The sequence below is a fragment of the Acartia tonsa genome, chromosome 15 (assembly GCF_053477335.1).
Source record: "Acartia tonsa isolate MP-2025a chromosome 15, ASM5347733v1, whole genome shotgun sequence".
In the NCBI taxonomy this organism is placed as follows: Eukaryota; Metazoa; Arthropoda; class Copepoda; order Calanoida; family Acartiidae; genus Acartia; species Acartia tonsa.
Window position 1 is genome coordinate 22,169,153 of NC_137274.1, and position 15,023 is coordinate 22,184,175.

At 33.6% G+C, this 15,023-nt stretch overlaps 1 protein-coding gene across 1 annotated transcript in view; it reads right to left on the reverse strand.

Moving 5' to 3' along the window:
* Nucleotides 1-15,023, reverse strand: part of LOC145306843 (innexin shaking-B-like) — a 61,577-nt gene that overhangs the window by 44,324 nt on the left and 2,230 nt on the right. Inside the window, exon 3 of the mRNA XM_080149158.1 lies at nt 10,467-10,573. Coding sequence (XP_080005284.1) covers nt 10,467-10,573 — 107 coding nt within the window. The remainder of the gene's footprint in view (nt 1-10,466; nt 10,574-15,023) is intronic.

A 15,023-nucleotide genomic window follows, 5' to 3' on the forward strand; every position in this document is an offset into this window, starting at 1 on the left:
CATAAAAGTCTCCAAAGTTTTTAGAAAAGTCCCCAAAGTTTTCATAAAAGTCCCCGAAGTTTTTATAAAAGTTCCCAAAGTTTTAGAAAAGTCCGCAAAGTTTTATAAAAGTCCCCAAAGTTTTATAGAAGTACCCAAAGTTTTTATAAAAGTCCCCAAAACTTTTATAAAAATCCCCAAAAATTTTATAAAACTACCCAGAGTTTTTTAAAAGTCTCCAAAGTTTTTATAAAAGTCCCCAAAGTTTTATAAAAATCCTCAAAGTTTTATAGAAGTCCCCAAAGTTTTCATAAAAGTCCCCGAAATTTTATAAAAGTCCTCAAAGTTTTTATAAAAGTCCCCAAAATTTATAAAAGTTCCCAAAGTTTTATAAAAGTCCTCAAAGTTTTTAGAAAAGTCCCCAAAGTTTTCATGAAAGTCCCCGAAATTTTTATAAAAGTCTCCAAAGTTTTTATAAAAGTCCCCAAAGTTTTTAAAAAGTCTACAAAGTTTTATAAAAGTCCCCAAAATTTTTATAAAAGTCCCCAAAGTTTTATAAAAGTCCCCAAAATTTTATGATAACGTTTTCTTATTCGTTGGATTGAGGATAACTTCTTCAATAACTTACCAAAGGTTCATAGAGGGAGGGAGGGGACATTGGACTGTATATTACACTAGTCCCCAAATTCTTAATGTTTTGTGATTCGTTGGCTTAACAACTTTGGGGACTTTTATTTAATTTTGATTGGTTGGTTAAATAAGTGTCCAATAATATAGAGAATAGGTTTCATTCTGTGTATCATCATTGGGGACGTACATCAATTTATCGGCCATTGTCTTATCCATTTAGATCTATGAACTCAGGGAACTAAAGGGATAAGACAATGGCCGATAAATTGATGTACCTCCCTAACGATGATACACTAAATTATCCCTTCTGTAGATTACAATTAGTGATTGAAATAACGAATAAGAAAACGTTATTATAAGACTTTGGGGACTAGTGTAAAAAACAGCCTAATGGCTCCTCCCTCTATTATATTGGGTTCCCAAAGTTTTATAATAACTTGCATTTTCAACCAATTTTATTCTACAGAAGGGTCAATTTTGTGTATCATCATTGGGGATGTGGCATATGAATTTATTGTCCATTGTCTTATCCCTTGTGATCCCTGCGAGTTAGTGAGTAATAGCCAAAATAAGAAGAAAGGACGTATTAGATCTAAAGGGATAAGACAATGGCCGATAAATTGATGTACATCCCCAATGATTATACACAAAAAAATTCCCAATTATTGTTTGAAACGTCTGGTTATTCAAGTTAAAGAACCAATCAATCAAAATCCAATAAAAGTCCCCAAGTTTGTTAAGCCAACGAATAAGGAAGCGTTATTATAAAACTTTGGGGACCAGTGTAATAAAGATCCCTATTTCCCCTCCCTCCCTTCGTATTAGATGAGAAGCGTAGCTACTTTATATAAATAAGGTATGTACGTCTATATACTAATATAATTGTCTTTTATCGCATCGCAAGATAGACAGCTTTCCATGAATAGTAAAATAATTTTATGATTTTATATGAAAAGTTGTCTATAATACAATACGATACTTGATTTTTTAGTACGGCTGAAAACTGGTTCTAATCCAGTCCATCAATGGGTTTCCAAGCCATACTGAAAAAGTATAACCGCAAAAAAAAAACATATACGACCAAAAACGTTCTTAAAATTAGTTTTTTTGTTGATAAATCTACTTTTATGTTGTTCAGTTTTTATTTTTCATTTTTCAAGGATAGGTTAAGGTCAAGGGAAAAAGAGAGTGAGAGAGAGAGAGAGAGAGAGAGAGAAAGTTTTTAACTAGAAAAAAAAGAGAGAGGAAAGGAAAAAGAGACAAAAAAGATAGAGAGAGAGAGAGAGAGAGAGAGAGAGAGAGAGAGAGAGAGAGAGAGAGAGAGAGAGAGAGAGACACAGAGAGAGAGAGTAAAATAAAAAGTAACGAAGCAAAAAGTGTAAAATAAAAATTGAGGAAGGTCGAACTTTTTGTCAAATACTTGTTTTTACTATAATATATTTATGTGTGTATGTGTGTGTGTGTGTGTATGTATGTGTGTGTGTGTGTGTGTGTGTATATGTATGTTTATGTATGTATGTGTGTGTGTGTATGTGGGTGTGGGTGTGTATGTATGTGCGTGTATGTGTGTTAGTGTGTGTGTAAATGTGTGTGTGTGTGTGGGTGTATGTGTGTGTGTGTATGTATGTGTGTGTGTGTGTGTGTGTGTGTAAGATCTTACAAATCTATGGACTGATTTTTAAAGAGGAATAGATAGTGTCAGCCCAAAGAAGGTTTTAGGCTATATTTATGGGGCATATTTAAAGAAATTATATTCAGGGAGGGAGGGGACATTGGGCTATCTATTACACTAGTCCCCAAAGTCTTATAATAACGCTTTCTTATTCTTTAGCTTAACAACTTCGGGGATTTTTATTGACTTTTGATTGGTTGGTTCTTTTTAGTTTAGTGTCCAAACGTTTTCACCACTAAGTGTACAGGAGGGATAATTTTGTGTATCATCATTGGGGATGTATATTATTTATTGGCCATTGTCTTATCCCTTTAGATGCTTGTATCTATATAGTTATAATATCTAAAAAATATATCCGCGAAATTTTGGAAGTAAATGAAACCAAGGTATCTAAAGGGATAAGACAATAGGCGGTAAATTGATGTTCATCCCCAATGATGATACACAAAATAAGATTAGAAATTGAAATTTTTGTACTACAATGGGTAGTACCCAAAATATATGTATAATTCAACGAATAATAGATGTGTTATAAACAGATTGCGAAGTTCAGCGAAGACCGAGATATTAAACGTCAGACATACAGACAAACGACCAGAAAGATTGATAGATAGACAGATAGACAGACAGATAAACAGACTGATAGACAGACAGATAGACAGACAGATGGACAGATAAATAGACAGATAGATAGACAGATAGATAGAAAGACAGATGAATATGCAGATAGACAATGTATTATAGATAAGTATTCTTATTTAAAAGATTGGTTACCGGATACAATTTTAGACTTTTATATTTTCCCTATGGGAGGGGACAATAGATTGTAAGTTGTTCTGGTACCCAAAGATTTCTGGCTTAAAACAATGGGTACTTTTAGAAAATCTTGATTGGCTGGTACAAATCAGCCATGTGACGTCTTAAAAATGAAGGATTATCCATCTCTTTCATAGGGGTTTTCTTTCCCGCTTCTCCTCTCATCTCCCTCATTTTTATGACGTCACAAGTTAGCAGTGTCCCAATTTTACCACCAATAAATTTTAATCTACAAATGGCGTATTGTTTTTTTATAATCATCGAATTATCGTCAATTGTCTTATCCCTTAATATTCTGCATTTTTCGAACATGACCATGGGTACTTTTACGCAAAATACCCTGTTGAGCAATGACAGCCCCCCCCCCTCCCCCACCTTTATTTAAAACAAACTGAAAGTAAGGAGGAGTTTGTTTATTACTTTAGGTGTTACTAGCGGATACGCCCCCCTGGAAGCCTCTAGGGGCACTTAAGGTAGGAGGGGGAAAAGTCGACCTCATCCCATTTTAAATTTGTGTTCAAAAGAGTAAAAAAAATATTTTTTTTTTGGGGGGGGGGGGGGTAGGAGACCCTCCTAAAAATTGTTTAAAACCTTCCGAGGACTTATAAGAAGCTCAACTGTATAGGAGAACAATATCGGTTCAGCGGTTAGCGAGATTCTTCGGGACAGACAAAAAAAGCTTACTACTTTATATAATAGGATTTAGAACTGACTAGCCCCCCCCCCCCCAGGAAGGTTGAGGCTCCGAAGGGGTTAGGCAATATCTCCCCCCCCCTCCCCCCCTATTATTTTCAATTTGTTTTAAAAAGCACTTTGTGTAAAAGTCCCGATTAATTTTTTGACACAACAGCTTATCCTACGATCCTAAGGGATAAGACAATGGATGATGGATTGTTGTATATACCCAATGATGATACACAAAATTACCCCCTCTGTAGATTAAAATTAGTGGTTGAAACGTTTGAACACTCATCTTAATGCACGAACCAACCAAAATTCGCCCCAAAGTTGTTAAGCCAACGAATAAGAAAACGTTATTATAAAACTTTGGGTACCAGTAAACTTTACAGTCCAATGTCCCCTCCCTCCCTGTGTATTCCCCCTAACTGTTATAATACATAAATGTAACTAAAAATTGTAAATCAGTCAACTTATAATAATAATTTTTAGAAATCCCAAAAAGATTCTTTCGAACCCCCCCCCCCAAAAAAAAAAAAAGATAAATTTCCAGTATGGCTTCAAAACCGATTAACATCCGCTGGATAAGAACCGGTTCTCAGCCATACTGAAATAGCATCGTATTACAGACAATTTTTCACGAATATTAAAATAAAAATTATAAGATTAATGGCCGGTTTTGTTAGCCCCGAGGTGGCGAAGGTTGTAATCTTTTTTTCATTTTAATTTCTGCGGAAAGCTGTCTATAATACGATGCGATAATAAGCCCCGATTGGTGATTTTTTCAGAGAGAGAGGGGACAATGGGCTGTTTATCACACTAGTCCCCAAAGTTTTATAATAACGTTTTCTTATTCGTTAATTCATTAAGTTAAGTATTCAAAAGTTGCAACCAATAATCAATGAAAGGGCTAAATTTTTGTATCATCATTGGGAATGTACATCAATTTATCGGCCATTGTCTTATCCCTTTAGATATCTTGGAAGTTAGGGAGGTGCATCTGTAAATAAAAGGGAAATTACTCATTATCCATATATAATTATGTATTAATTGTATTGTCAGCAAATTTACCAACAAATGTTATTTCTTATCCAAGGATCTAAAGGGATAAGACAATGACCGATAAATTAATATATATCCTCAATGATGATACACAGAATTACCCCTTCTGTAGATCAAAATTGTTGGTTGAAACGTTTAGACACTCAACCAATCAAAGTTCATTTAAAGTCCCCAAAGTTGCTAAGCCATCGAATAAGAAAACATTATTATAAAACTTTGAGGACTAGTGTAATAAACAGCCCATAGTCCCATAAGTTAGAATCTTGGAATCAGAGTAACTCTTTAGCAAGGGAACAAACGTCCCTAATCATTATTTTAGGCATGTTAAAATTGCCCCATCAAAATTAATTTTTGTAAGAGGATCTATGTATCAATAAGTAAGAATCTTGAAAACGTAGCAGCTCTATAGCTTTTATCAGAAAGTCTGTACGTCCAATTTAGAAAGGTTATAAGCAAATAATCTCTGTAATCAAATTTTTCTTAAGACTTAAGTAGTAAGGATTTTTTTGTCAGCTGTCCATTAAGATCCTGCTAACCACTGAACCCAAATTAGTTCCTTATTTAAGTGAAGCTTGAAGTCCCAGGGAGGTAGGGGCTATTGGGCTGTTTATTACACCAGTCCCCAAAATTTTATAATAACGTTTTATTATTCGTTGGCTTAACAACTTTTAATGAATTTTGATTGGATGGTTCCTTAAGTTGAGTGTTCAAACGTTTTAACTGATAATTGAAACTTACAGAAGGTTTTTTTTTTTGTGTAACATCATTGGGGAAGTACATCAAAAAGTCTGAAAAGAACCTCTATTTATATGGGGGAGGGGGGTTATGTGCTTAACAAGGCATTTTTAGGCAGAGAGAGGTAAAAAGGGCTGTTTATTACACTAGTCCCCAAAGTTTTATAATAACGCTTTCTTATTTGTTGACTTAACAACTTCTGGGGACTTTTATTGATTTTTATTGATTGGTTCATTAAGTTGAGTGTCCAAATGTTTGAACCACTAATTTTCATCTACTGAAGGGGTAATTTTGTGTATAATCATTTGGGATATTTATCGGCCATTGTCTTTTCCCTTTAGATCCTTGATTTTTATGTAAAACCCCAATACAATACATTACATCTATGGATGTAGTTATTCTAGTTAAATAAGGAAGGGAGGGAACATTGGACTGTAAATTATAATCGTACTCAAATATAAACATGCATGATCTATCATTTAAAACTTTGGGTTTCTATATAAATCTTGATTGGAGAGTTCATAAAATCAATGTCCAAATTTTTCAACCAGTAATTTTAATCTACAAAAGGGTTTATTGTTTTATCATCATTAGGGAGGTAAATCAATCTATCATCCATTGTCTTATCCCTTAAGATCCCTGAGTTTTATAGCATCGTATTATAGACAGCTTCCCGCGGATAGTATGGCTGAGAACTGGTTCTAATCCAGCGGATATTTACATGGTATTTACCCAAAATTTAATGGTTGTACCCAAAGTTTTATACTGGTACCCAAAGATTTATACTGGTACCCAAAGTTTTATACTGGTACCCAAAGTTTTATACTAGTACCCAAAGATTTATACTGGTACCCAAAGTTTTATACTGGTACCCAAAGTTTTATACTGGTACCCAAAGTTTTATACTGGTACCCAAAGTTTTATACTGGTACCCAAAATTTTATACCAGTACCCAAAGTTTTATACTGGTACCCAAAGTTTTATACTGGTACCCAAAGTTTTATACTGTTACCCAAAGTTTTATACTAGTACCCAAAGTTTTATACTGGTACCCAAAGTTTTATACTGGTACCCAAAGTTTTATACTGGTACCCAAAATTTTATACCAGTACCCAAAGTTTTATACTGGTACCCAAAGTTTTATACTGGTACCCAAAGTTTTATACTGGTACCCAAAGTTTTATCCCCCAGATTCCTGGGTTATCCAAAATCTGATGGCGAGAATACTTTTTGGATTAATTCTGCTAATCGGATCTAAACCAGGGATCTAAAGGGATAAGACAATGGCCGATAAACTGGTGTACATTTCCTATGATTTTACTCAAAATTATCCATTTTGTAGATAAAATTTAGTGGTTAAAACATTTGGACACTTAACTTAATTCACCAATCAAAATTCACTGAAGTCCCCAAAGTTGGTAAGCCAACGAATAAAAAAATATAACTTTTGGGACTAGTGTAATAAACAGCCCCATGTCCCCTGAACTCTTGTTAGAGCACCACAGAATTTGGTCATCTATAATACAAAGTAGCTTGATGTCTGTCCGTCTGTCTGTCTGTCTGAAGCTTAAGATCTCAGTAACCACTGAACCGATCAGATTCTACTCTTCAGGGTATATATCTATTATTCATGTGGTGGTTTTAAGCTATTTTCTTGGGGGGTGGGACACACAAAACCCCCCCGAAAATGAAAATTCCCCCCCTTCCAAAAAAAAGTTGTTTTCTGGGGATACTACTTCGGTGTGTGTTTTTGTCAGTTTATCTTTACAGAAGGATCTTGCAAATCGCAAAAACCGATATGGTTCTCTTTTACAATGCAGCCCCTTATAGATCCATGGAAGGTTTATAGCTATTTCTTTGGGAGAGGGTACCTAAGAAAAAATCACCCCTAAAAATAAATTATCCCCCCCCTCCCTAATTTTTAGGGGTGGCTTTTTCAATTGAAAGTTGGGTGGGTCGACTTCCCTCCGACTAAAGACCTTTAGGGGCGTAACCGCTAGAATGTAATATAAAAAGAGGATCTTAGAATTGGGACATTTAATATGAAAATGAAACATAATAAAAAAAACTCGGAATTTGGTCAGTTTGATTAAAGAAACCTGGCCATAGAACATGAAATATAATCAAAGAACCACTTAATTGGGTCATAATTAAGTACAGAAACCTGATGATGCAATAAAAATTAGATGACTTCAGATTTTGGTCATGTTGTTTCAGAAAATTGATCATGATTAATAATAGAAAACGGACATTACAAATTTAAATTCGGATCCTCTAATTATATATGGTCAGGTTTCCATAATATAAGAAAAAAAATACACCCCACTTATGATAAACTAAATTATTGCTTATCAGATCAAAATTATTGATAGAAAATATTCAATATTACTGCATATCCTTATAATAAAGTAACAGCATGTCTGTCTGTTTGTCTGTACCGAAGGATCTCGCTAACCGCTGAACCGATATTGTTCTCCAGTGAAGATTCTTATAGGTCCTGGGAAGGTTTTAAACTATTTTTGGAAGGGTGTCTTCACCCCCTCCCCCCAAAAAAAGTATTATTTTACTCTTTTGAAACTTAAATCTAAAATGGGATGAGGTCGACTTTTCCCCCTCCCACCTTAAGCGCCCATAGAGGCTTCAAACGGCGTAGCCGCTATTCCTCTATGTAAAGAAGCTTAAGATCTTAATAACTACTGAACCGATTTGTCTTGTGATGGTTTTAGGCTATTTTATTCTAAGAGCCAATAGATGCTAGGGGCGTGACCGCTAGTTATTACTAATATAACAATGATTAAAAGCATCAGGAGTTTATAAACTATGGGGGGAAATATTATTTTCATGCCACTGTCCCCTCCCTCCCTCCCGGATTTTTATAAACTTTTTACAATGACCTCATTTACAGGATGACAGGATCTAAAGGGATAAGACAATGGCAGATAAATTGTTGTACATCCCCAATGATAATACACAAATCTAACCTGAAATCCGAATCAAAATTTAATAGTCCCCAAAGTTGTTAAGCCAACGAATAAGAAAACTTTGGGGACTGGTGTAATAAACAATGAAAGATAAATTGATGTACATCCCCAATGATTATACACAAATCTACCCTAGAATACAATTTGTGGTTGAAACGTTTGGACACTCAACTTAATAAGCCAACCAATCAAAATTTAATAAAAGTCCCCAAAGTTGTTAAGCCAACGAATAAGAAAACGTTATTATTAAACTTTGGGGATAGCCCAATGTCCCCAACCTCCCTAATGACAGATACTTAGTACACTGAGAATGTACGCAAGCTTATTAAAATTATAAGTAAAAATATTCAAGGGAGGGAGGGGGTTTGGGCTGTTTATTACACTAGTCCCCAAAGTTTTATAATGACATTTTCTTGTTCGTTTGATTTAAGAACTTTGGGGTCTTTAAGTGAATTTTGACGGGTTGGTTCCAAAAGTTGAGTGTTCTAACGTTTCAACCACTAATTGTAATCTACAGAAGTGGTTATTTTGTGTTTCATAATTACGGATGCTTATCAATTCATCGGCCATTGTCTTATGCCTTTGAATCCCTAGAAATATCAACTATAATATTGCCTCTTAAATTTTTAGATAACATTTTGTTTTAAGAATCTATTTGTTTTGTACTTTTTAGTAAAAACAACTTACAAACACGATTTTTGTGATTTCTCTTGGGAGTGTGGTTGTACCCTCCCCCAAATGGTTAAAAACCTTTTTAGAATCTACTAAAAGGAGTATTGGTTCAGTAATAAGCGAGATCCTTTGGTACAGACACACAAATATACAGATAGATATAAGTATATGCGAGAGAACCGAATAGAAATCAGCAAAAACAGACAGAAGGAAAGACGGAAGACCAGAAGACAGTCAGCTGAATAATTTTGTTTTCATGTTATATTAGTTATTTCTCGCATCGTATTATAAACGGCTTTCCGCGGATATAGAATGTACAATTATGAGATTAAAACTAATTTTTTTAGCCCTAAGGTGCCGAAGGCACTGGCTGAAAAAACTGGTTTTAATCTTATTATTCTACATTTTTGTAATAGGATGCTAGACATAGTTTTTTTGTATGGATGAGAACCGGTTCCTATCCACCGGATTCGAATAAATACGAGAAAAGATCTTACAATCTTCTTGACTAATAAAGTCTGTTCCTTTTTTATATTTACGTTTGAGCTTAACATTAAATGTCAAAAATACTTTCAAAACAGATCTTATTTGATACTGAAACAGTTTATTTACAAGCCCTAGTAGTCAGATTTGAAATATTTTTCCATTTCATGGAAAACTAATAAAAATACTAAAAAATATGCAATTTACATTTTATGGGGAAGCTTTATTATACTGGTTTTGTTTAGCACATGTTTGTTTTTTATGTAAACGTACAAAAGTTTCTTATTCAATTACTCAAGGCTCTATCAGGGAGCACCATGAAGCCATAGTTCTGATTTAATAAATTTTGACTCCCATTCAAAAATAGCTATACAATTGTATGTGTGGTAGCTAACAGATTTTAATATAAATTAAAAATCCTCCAGAGGTGTATAATATTTATAAAATCATGTGCAAGTTCCTGCTTTGGTCTCAGATATAAATGTTCATAATCAATCTAATACCCTAATATACAACCTATACCCCCCCCCCTCCCCCTACCACTTTAAGGAGTTAAGTATGGGTAGAAAGTCTCTCAAAAATCATCCATGTGACGTAATAAAAATGAGGTATTATCCCTTTTTTAGGGGTTTTCTTTCCCACTTCTCCTCTCATCTTTCTCATTTTTATGATGTCATGTGTCTTATTTTTGAGCAACTTTTCTGTCGTACAAAGTGAAGCTAAAAAAAACATGAAGCATAATGAACATGTTTACTTACGTTTGTGTGGATGCAGTCTATCGGGTTGCCGACATACTGGCGCGTGGTCACAATGACCGAGAAGGTTAGCAGAATAACACTTGTGATGCACCAATGAAGGCGGAAAACTGTGGCAGGTAGGATCAATCAATCAAACATACGCAACACATTGAACGTGACAAACATATTTTTATTTAAATATTTTTTTTATACTTAATTAAATATACATTGTACATTATGGATGGCAAACATGTAAGAGATTCCCATACAAACCATACACAATAAAAATTGGAGGGAAATTATGTCCTGCTAAATTTGTCCTTGGGTATTTAGGTGGACATTTTTTTCTCTGATATTATATCCCAATACAACAAATAATAGGAAATTATGTTAAGCTGAATTTTGTCCTCATGTTTATGTGGACCAATTTGTCAGTTTATAATTTCCACATTTTTATTATTTGGGAAATTATGTCCTATAAAATTTTGTCACTGCATTTTGAAAAGGATATAATTTACCAAAGCGTTAGAAAGTGTCATGTGTAACGTCATGAAAAAATGTCTAAATATGTCTCTTTTTGGGTGTTTCCTCTCCCTCCTTTTTAGATTTTATGACGTCACACATGACACATTCTAATTTCCCAATAATTAAAGTGTACATTCAAACTATCACTTACCTTGTTGATTGTCCATGTTTCAAACCAGTTTTATCCCATATTAAAAAAAACTTACTTGTTAAAACCTGACCAAGTTATTCCCTCACAACATATCACGCACATTAATACAGCTTTGTTTTTTACTTACTTTGGTATGAATACAGCCTATCGGATTGCCAACGTATTGTCTTGAAGTGACTATAACGGAGAAAGTCAGAAGGATGATACTTGTAATGCCCCAGTGGAGGCGGAATACTGCATGGCAGTGAGTGTCAATCAATCAATAAACATGCAGCAACAGTGTCGCCAGGTGTAAGTAGAGAAAAAAGTGTTAAATTTACACATTCTTTAACAATGTTGCCAGATATTAAAAGAAAAAAGTGTTAAATTTCCATATTTTTCAACAGTGTCACCAGGTGAATTTAGAAAAAATATGTTAAATTATACATTCTGTAACATTGTTGCCTGGTTTGAATAGTCAAAAATATTAAAATTACACATTCTGTAACAGTGATGCCAGATATAAATAGAAAAAAGTGTTAAAATTCCATACTTTTCAACAGTGTCACCAGTTGTATGTAGAGAAAAAATATTAAAATTACATTCTGTAACAGTGTTGCCAGATATTGATAGAAAAAGTGTTAAAATTTCACATTTTTCAACAGTATCGCCGGGTGTACATAGAGAAAAAATGTTAAAATTACACATTCTGTAACATTGTTGCCAGATATAAATTGAAAAAAGTGTTAAATTTACACATTCTGGAACACTGTCGCCAGGTGTATGTAGAAAAAAAAGTTAAAATAACACATTCTGTAACATTGTTGCCTGGTTTGAATAGCCAAAAATATTAAATTTACACATTCTGTAACAATGTTGCCAGGTGTACGTAGAGAAAATTTTTTAAAATTACACATTCTGTAACATTGTTGCCAGCTGTACAGAGAGAAAAAAAATTAAAATTACAGTTGTCAGTTGTACGTAAGGAAATAAATGTTCAAATTACACATTCTGTAACAATGTTGCCAGATATTAAAAGAAAAAAGTGCTAAATTTCCATACTTTTCAACAGTGTCACCAGGTGAATTTAGAAAAAAAGGTTAAAATTACACATTCTGTAACAGTGTTGCCAGCTGTACAGAGAGAAAAAATGTTAAAATTTTACAATCTGTAACAGTGTTACCAGATATAACTAGAAAAAGCGTTAAAATTCCATATTTTTCAACAGTATCGCTAGGTGTACGTAGAGAAAAAAATGTTAAAATTACACATTCTGGGGCTGAAAATAGGAAATAGGAGAAAAGCTACTGTGAAAATAAAATAAAATTAAGGGGCGTTGCCACAAAAGGGACTATACCCCAAAAGTTTTTTTTAATATAAGAGCTTCATCAGCCAATATAATTTAATTTCCTTCAGGAGATTTTTAAAAAATATACGATTAGGTATAATAATTTTACTTGAAGAGTGTTAGATCAGCTTGTAATAGGCTGATTCAATATTATATGCTTATAAAATATAAGATTTTGGGATAATGGTCAGAAAACGAAGTAGAATTATTTGTCGTATTTTCAAAGTAGTTTTTTTTAGGTTATTATAGGTTAGGTAAATGTTAATGATTGTCCCGCAGGGTTAGAGCTTAGAAATAGCAAAAAAGCTACTTTGAAAAAATGACAAAACCCACTACTCTATTTTTTGTTGCATAATCTAGATTCTGTGCTATTAGAAATAGAAAATCCGTAAAGGTGTGAGTTTTAAGGCTTAAAATAGTAGTATAACGATTATATTCACTAAATATGTTTATTTCTTATTGAAAAGAACAATAGACAATTTTTTTAAAGTTAACATTAATTTTTATCATTCTACTACTGTTTTTAACTTAAAACTCACAACCTTTACGGATTTTTAGCGCGGCCTACTACGACACACAGAAAACTGTCCCGAATTTGTATTAATTTTGAGGAACAAGACTCCAGTTACGTCATATTTTTCTTTCCCGAAAAAGGGAAGGGGGAAAGAAAAAAAAGGGAAGAGGGGGAAGAAAAAAGAGATAGAAGAAAAGGGGGTTTTCCCCATCTCTTTTGAAGAGATTTTCTTCCCCCCTTCCCTTTTTCGGGAAAGAAAAATATGACGTCACTGGAGTCTTGTTCCTCAAAATTAATACAAATTCGGGACAGTTTTCTGTGTGTCCCTACTACTCCCTTTTTAATGATTTTGTACACTTAGAGTAAGGTACAATTGTATACTGATTATTAGGTGCTCCTAAAGGAAGCCTGCAAGAAATACATTGGGCTATATAGTGGAAACACCCCTTTAGGGGCTATTCATCGTATTTTTTAAAAATGGCTTTTAATAAGTTATTTTAGGTTAGGTTAGGTTATATTGGGTTAAGTGATTGCCGCGCAGGGTTAGGCAACTTGCCCCGCAGGGTTATAACCCCACTCAGGGGCTAAAAGTAGGAGAAAAGCTACTTTGAAAAATACGAAGAATCGCCCCTCAAGGACCGTTGTCACAAAAGGGACTAAACCCCACATTGCTCTAACATCTGAAATTTCTATCATTAATGCTGGAACTTTCAAATGTTCACCTACCAAAATTTCTATATTTTTTTGTGATTGCAACTGGAGGCTTCAAATTTAGTGTATTGGGTCACCTTGTAGGTGTTTGAAGAAAGTCACTTAAAAAATCAGCATTGACGTCATAAAAATGATGGATTATCTATCTCTTTATTGAGGGTTATCTTTCCCACTCCTCCTCTCCTTATCCCTCATTTTTATGACATCAGAATTTTTTTTGAGCGTTTTTTTTTTACTCACACTTTCAGCCATCTTTTATTAGTTAGAGCGGTGTGTTTCTTACAGGCTTCCTTAAGTGTTCACTTGAAATTTTATAGTGCAATTAAATAAAGTAAGCCAAAAAACAAAATGAAGAAAATTTTTATTTTTCCATGTGTGCTTTAGAAAATCTTTTTTCACATAAAAAATGAAACTTTTGTTATTTAAGTAATTTTTAACCTTTAGTTAACTTAGAATATTAAAGCAAATTCTTTTAATTTTCCTATCTGTGGACAATTGCTTATATTTTTTATATTGACCTAAGCTATTAATATATAATACTTGGATATATAGACAGGGGAAAATTTTGGTTGCTAAAATGGACCTCATTTATTAGTTAGTTCATTTATCCAGTATTAGGGGAGGGGATGTGATAAAGGGGGTTATTTTAGCCAGCTTCAAGTGTCACTTTGTTAGAGTACATGAAAATCTGGTGCAACATCCAAGTAATAATATATTGTTTGCTATTTATAGCCATTTAATTGTTTGATAAGATTTTTTTGGCCCCATCACTCAAAGTACCTTCTTGAGCAATGATAAACCCCCCTTCTCATTATTTAAAAATTAGGGGGTAGGGGGCAGTTTAGTTGAAGTATTTTATAGTGCCTATAAAAAAAATGACGTCATACAATACAAATTACCAATGATAGGCCTGAAAATACAGACTAAATTACCAATGGCAGGCCAGTATACATTTTAATTGACCAATGGTAGGCCAGTATGATGTCATTTTTTGCAGGCAATATAAAAAAAAGTAGAAAAAATCACTTTTTTAGTGGTAGAAATGCTTAACCCCTTCCACCCCCCCCCCAAAAAAAAAAATAGGGGAGGGGGTTGTCTACTCCAAAAAAAACGATTTTTTCTATAAAATAGATTTCATTAATAATCGGTCATAAACGATTCTGTAAATAAATGGCATAAAAAATGTTATTAACAAAGCAAAAAAATAGTTAAAAGTCAGTGATCTAAAGGGATAAGACAATGGCCAATAAATTAATGTACATCCCCAATGATGATACACAAAATAAGATTAGAGGTTGAATTGTTTAAACTTAAATATTGTTAAATATTAAACTTAATAAACAAACCAAT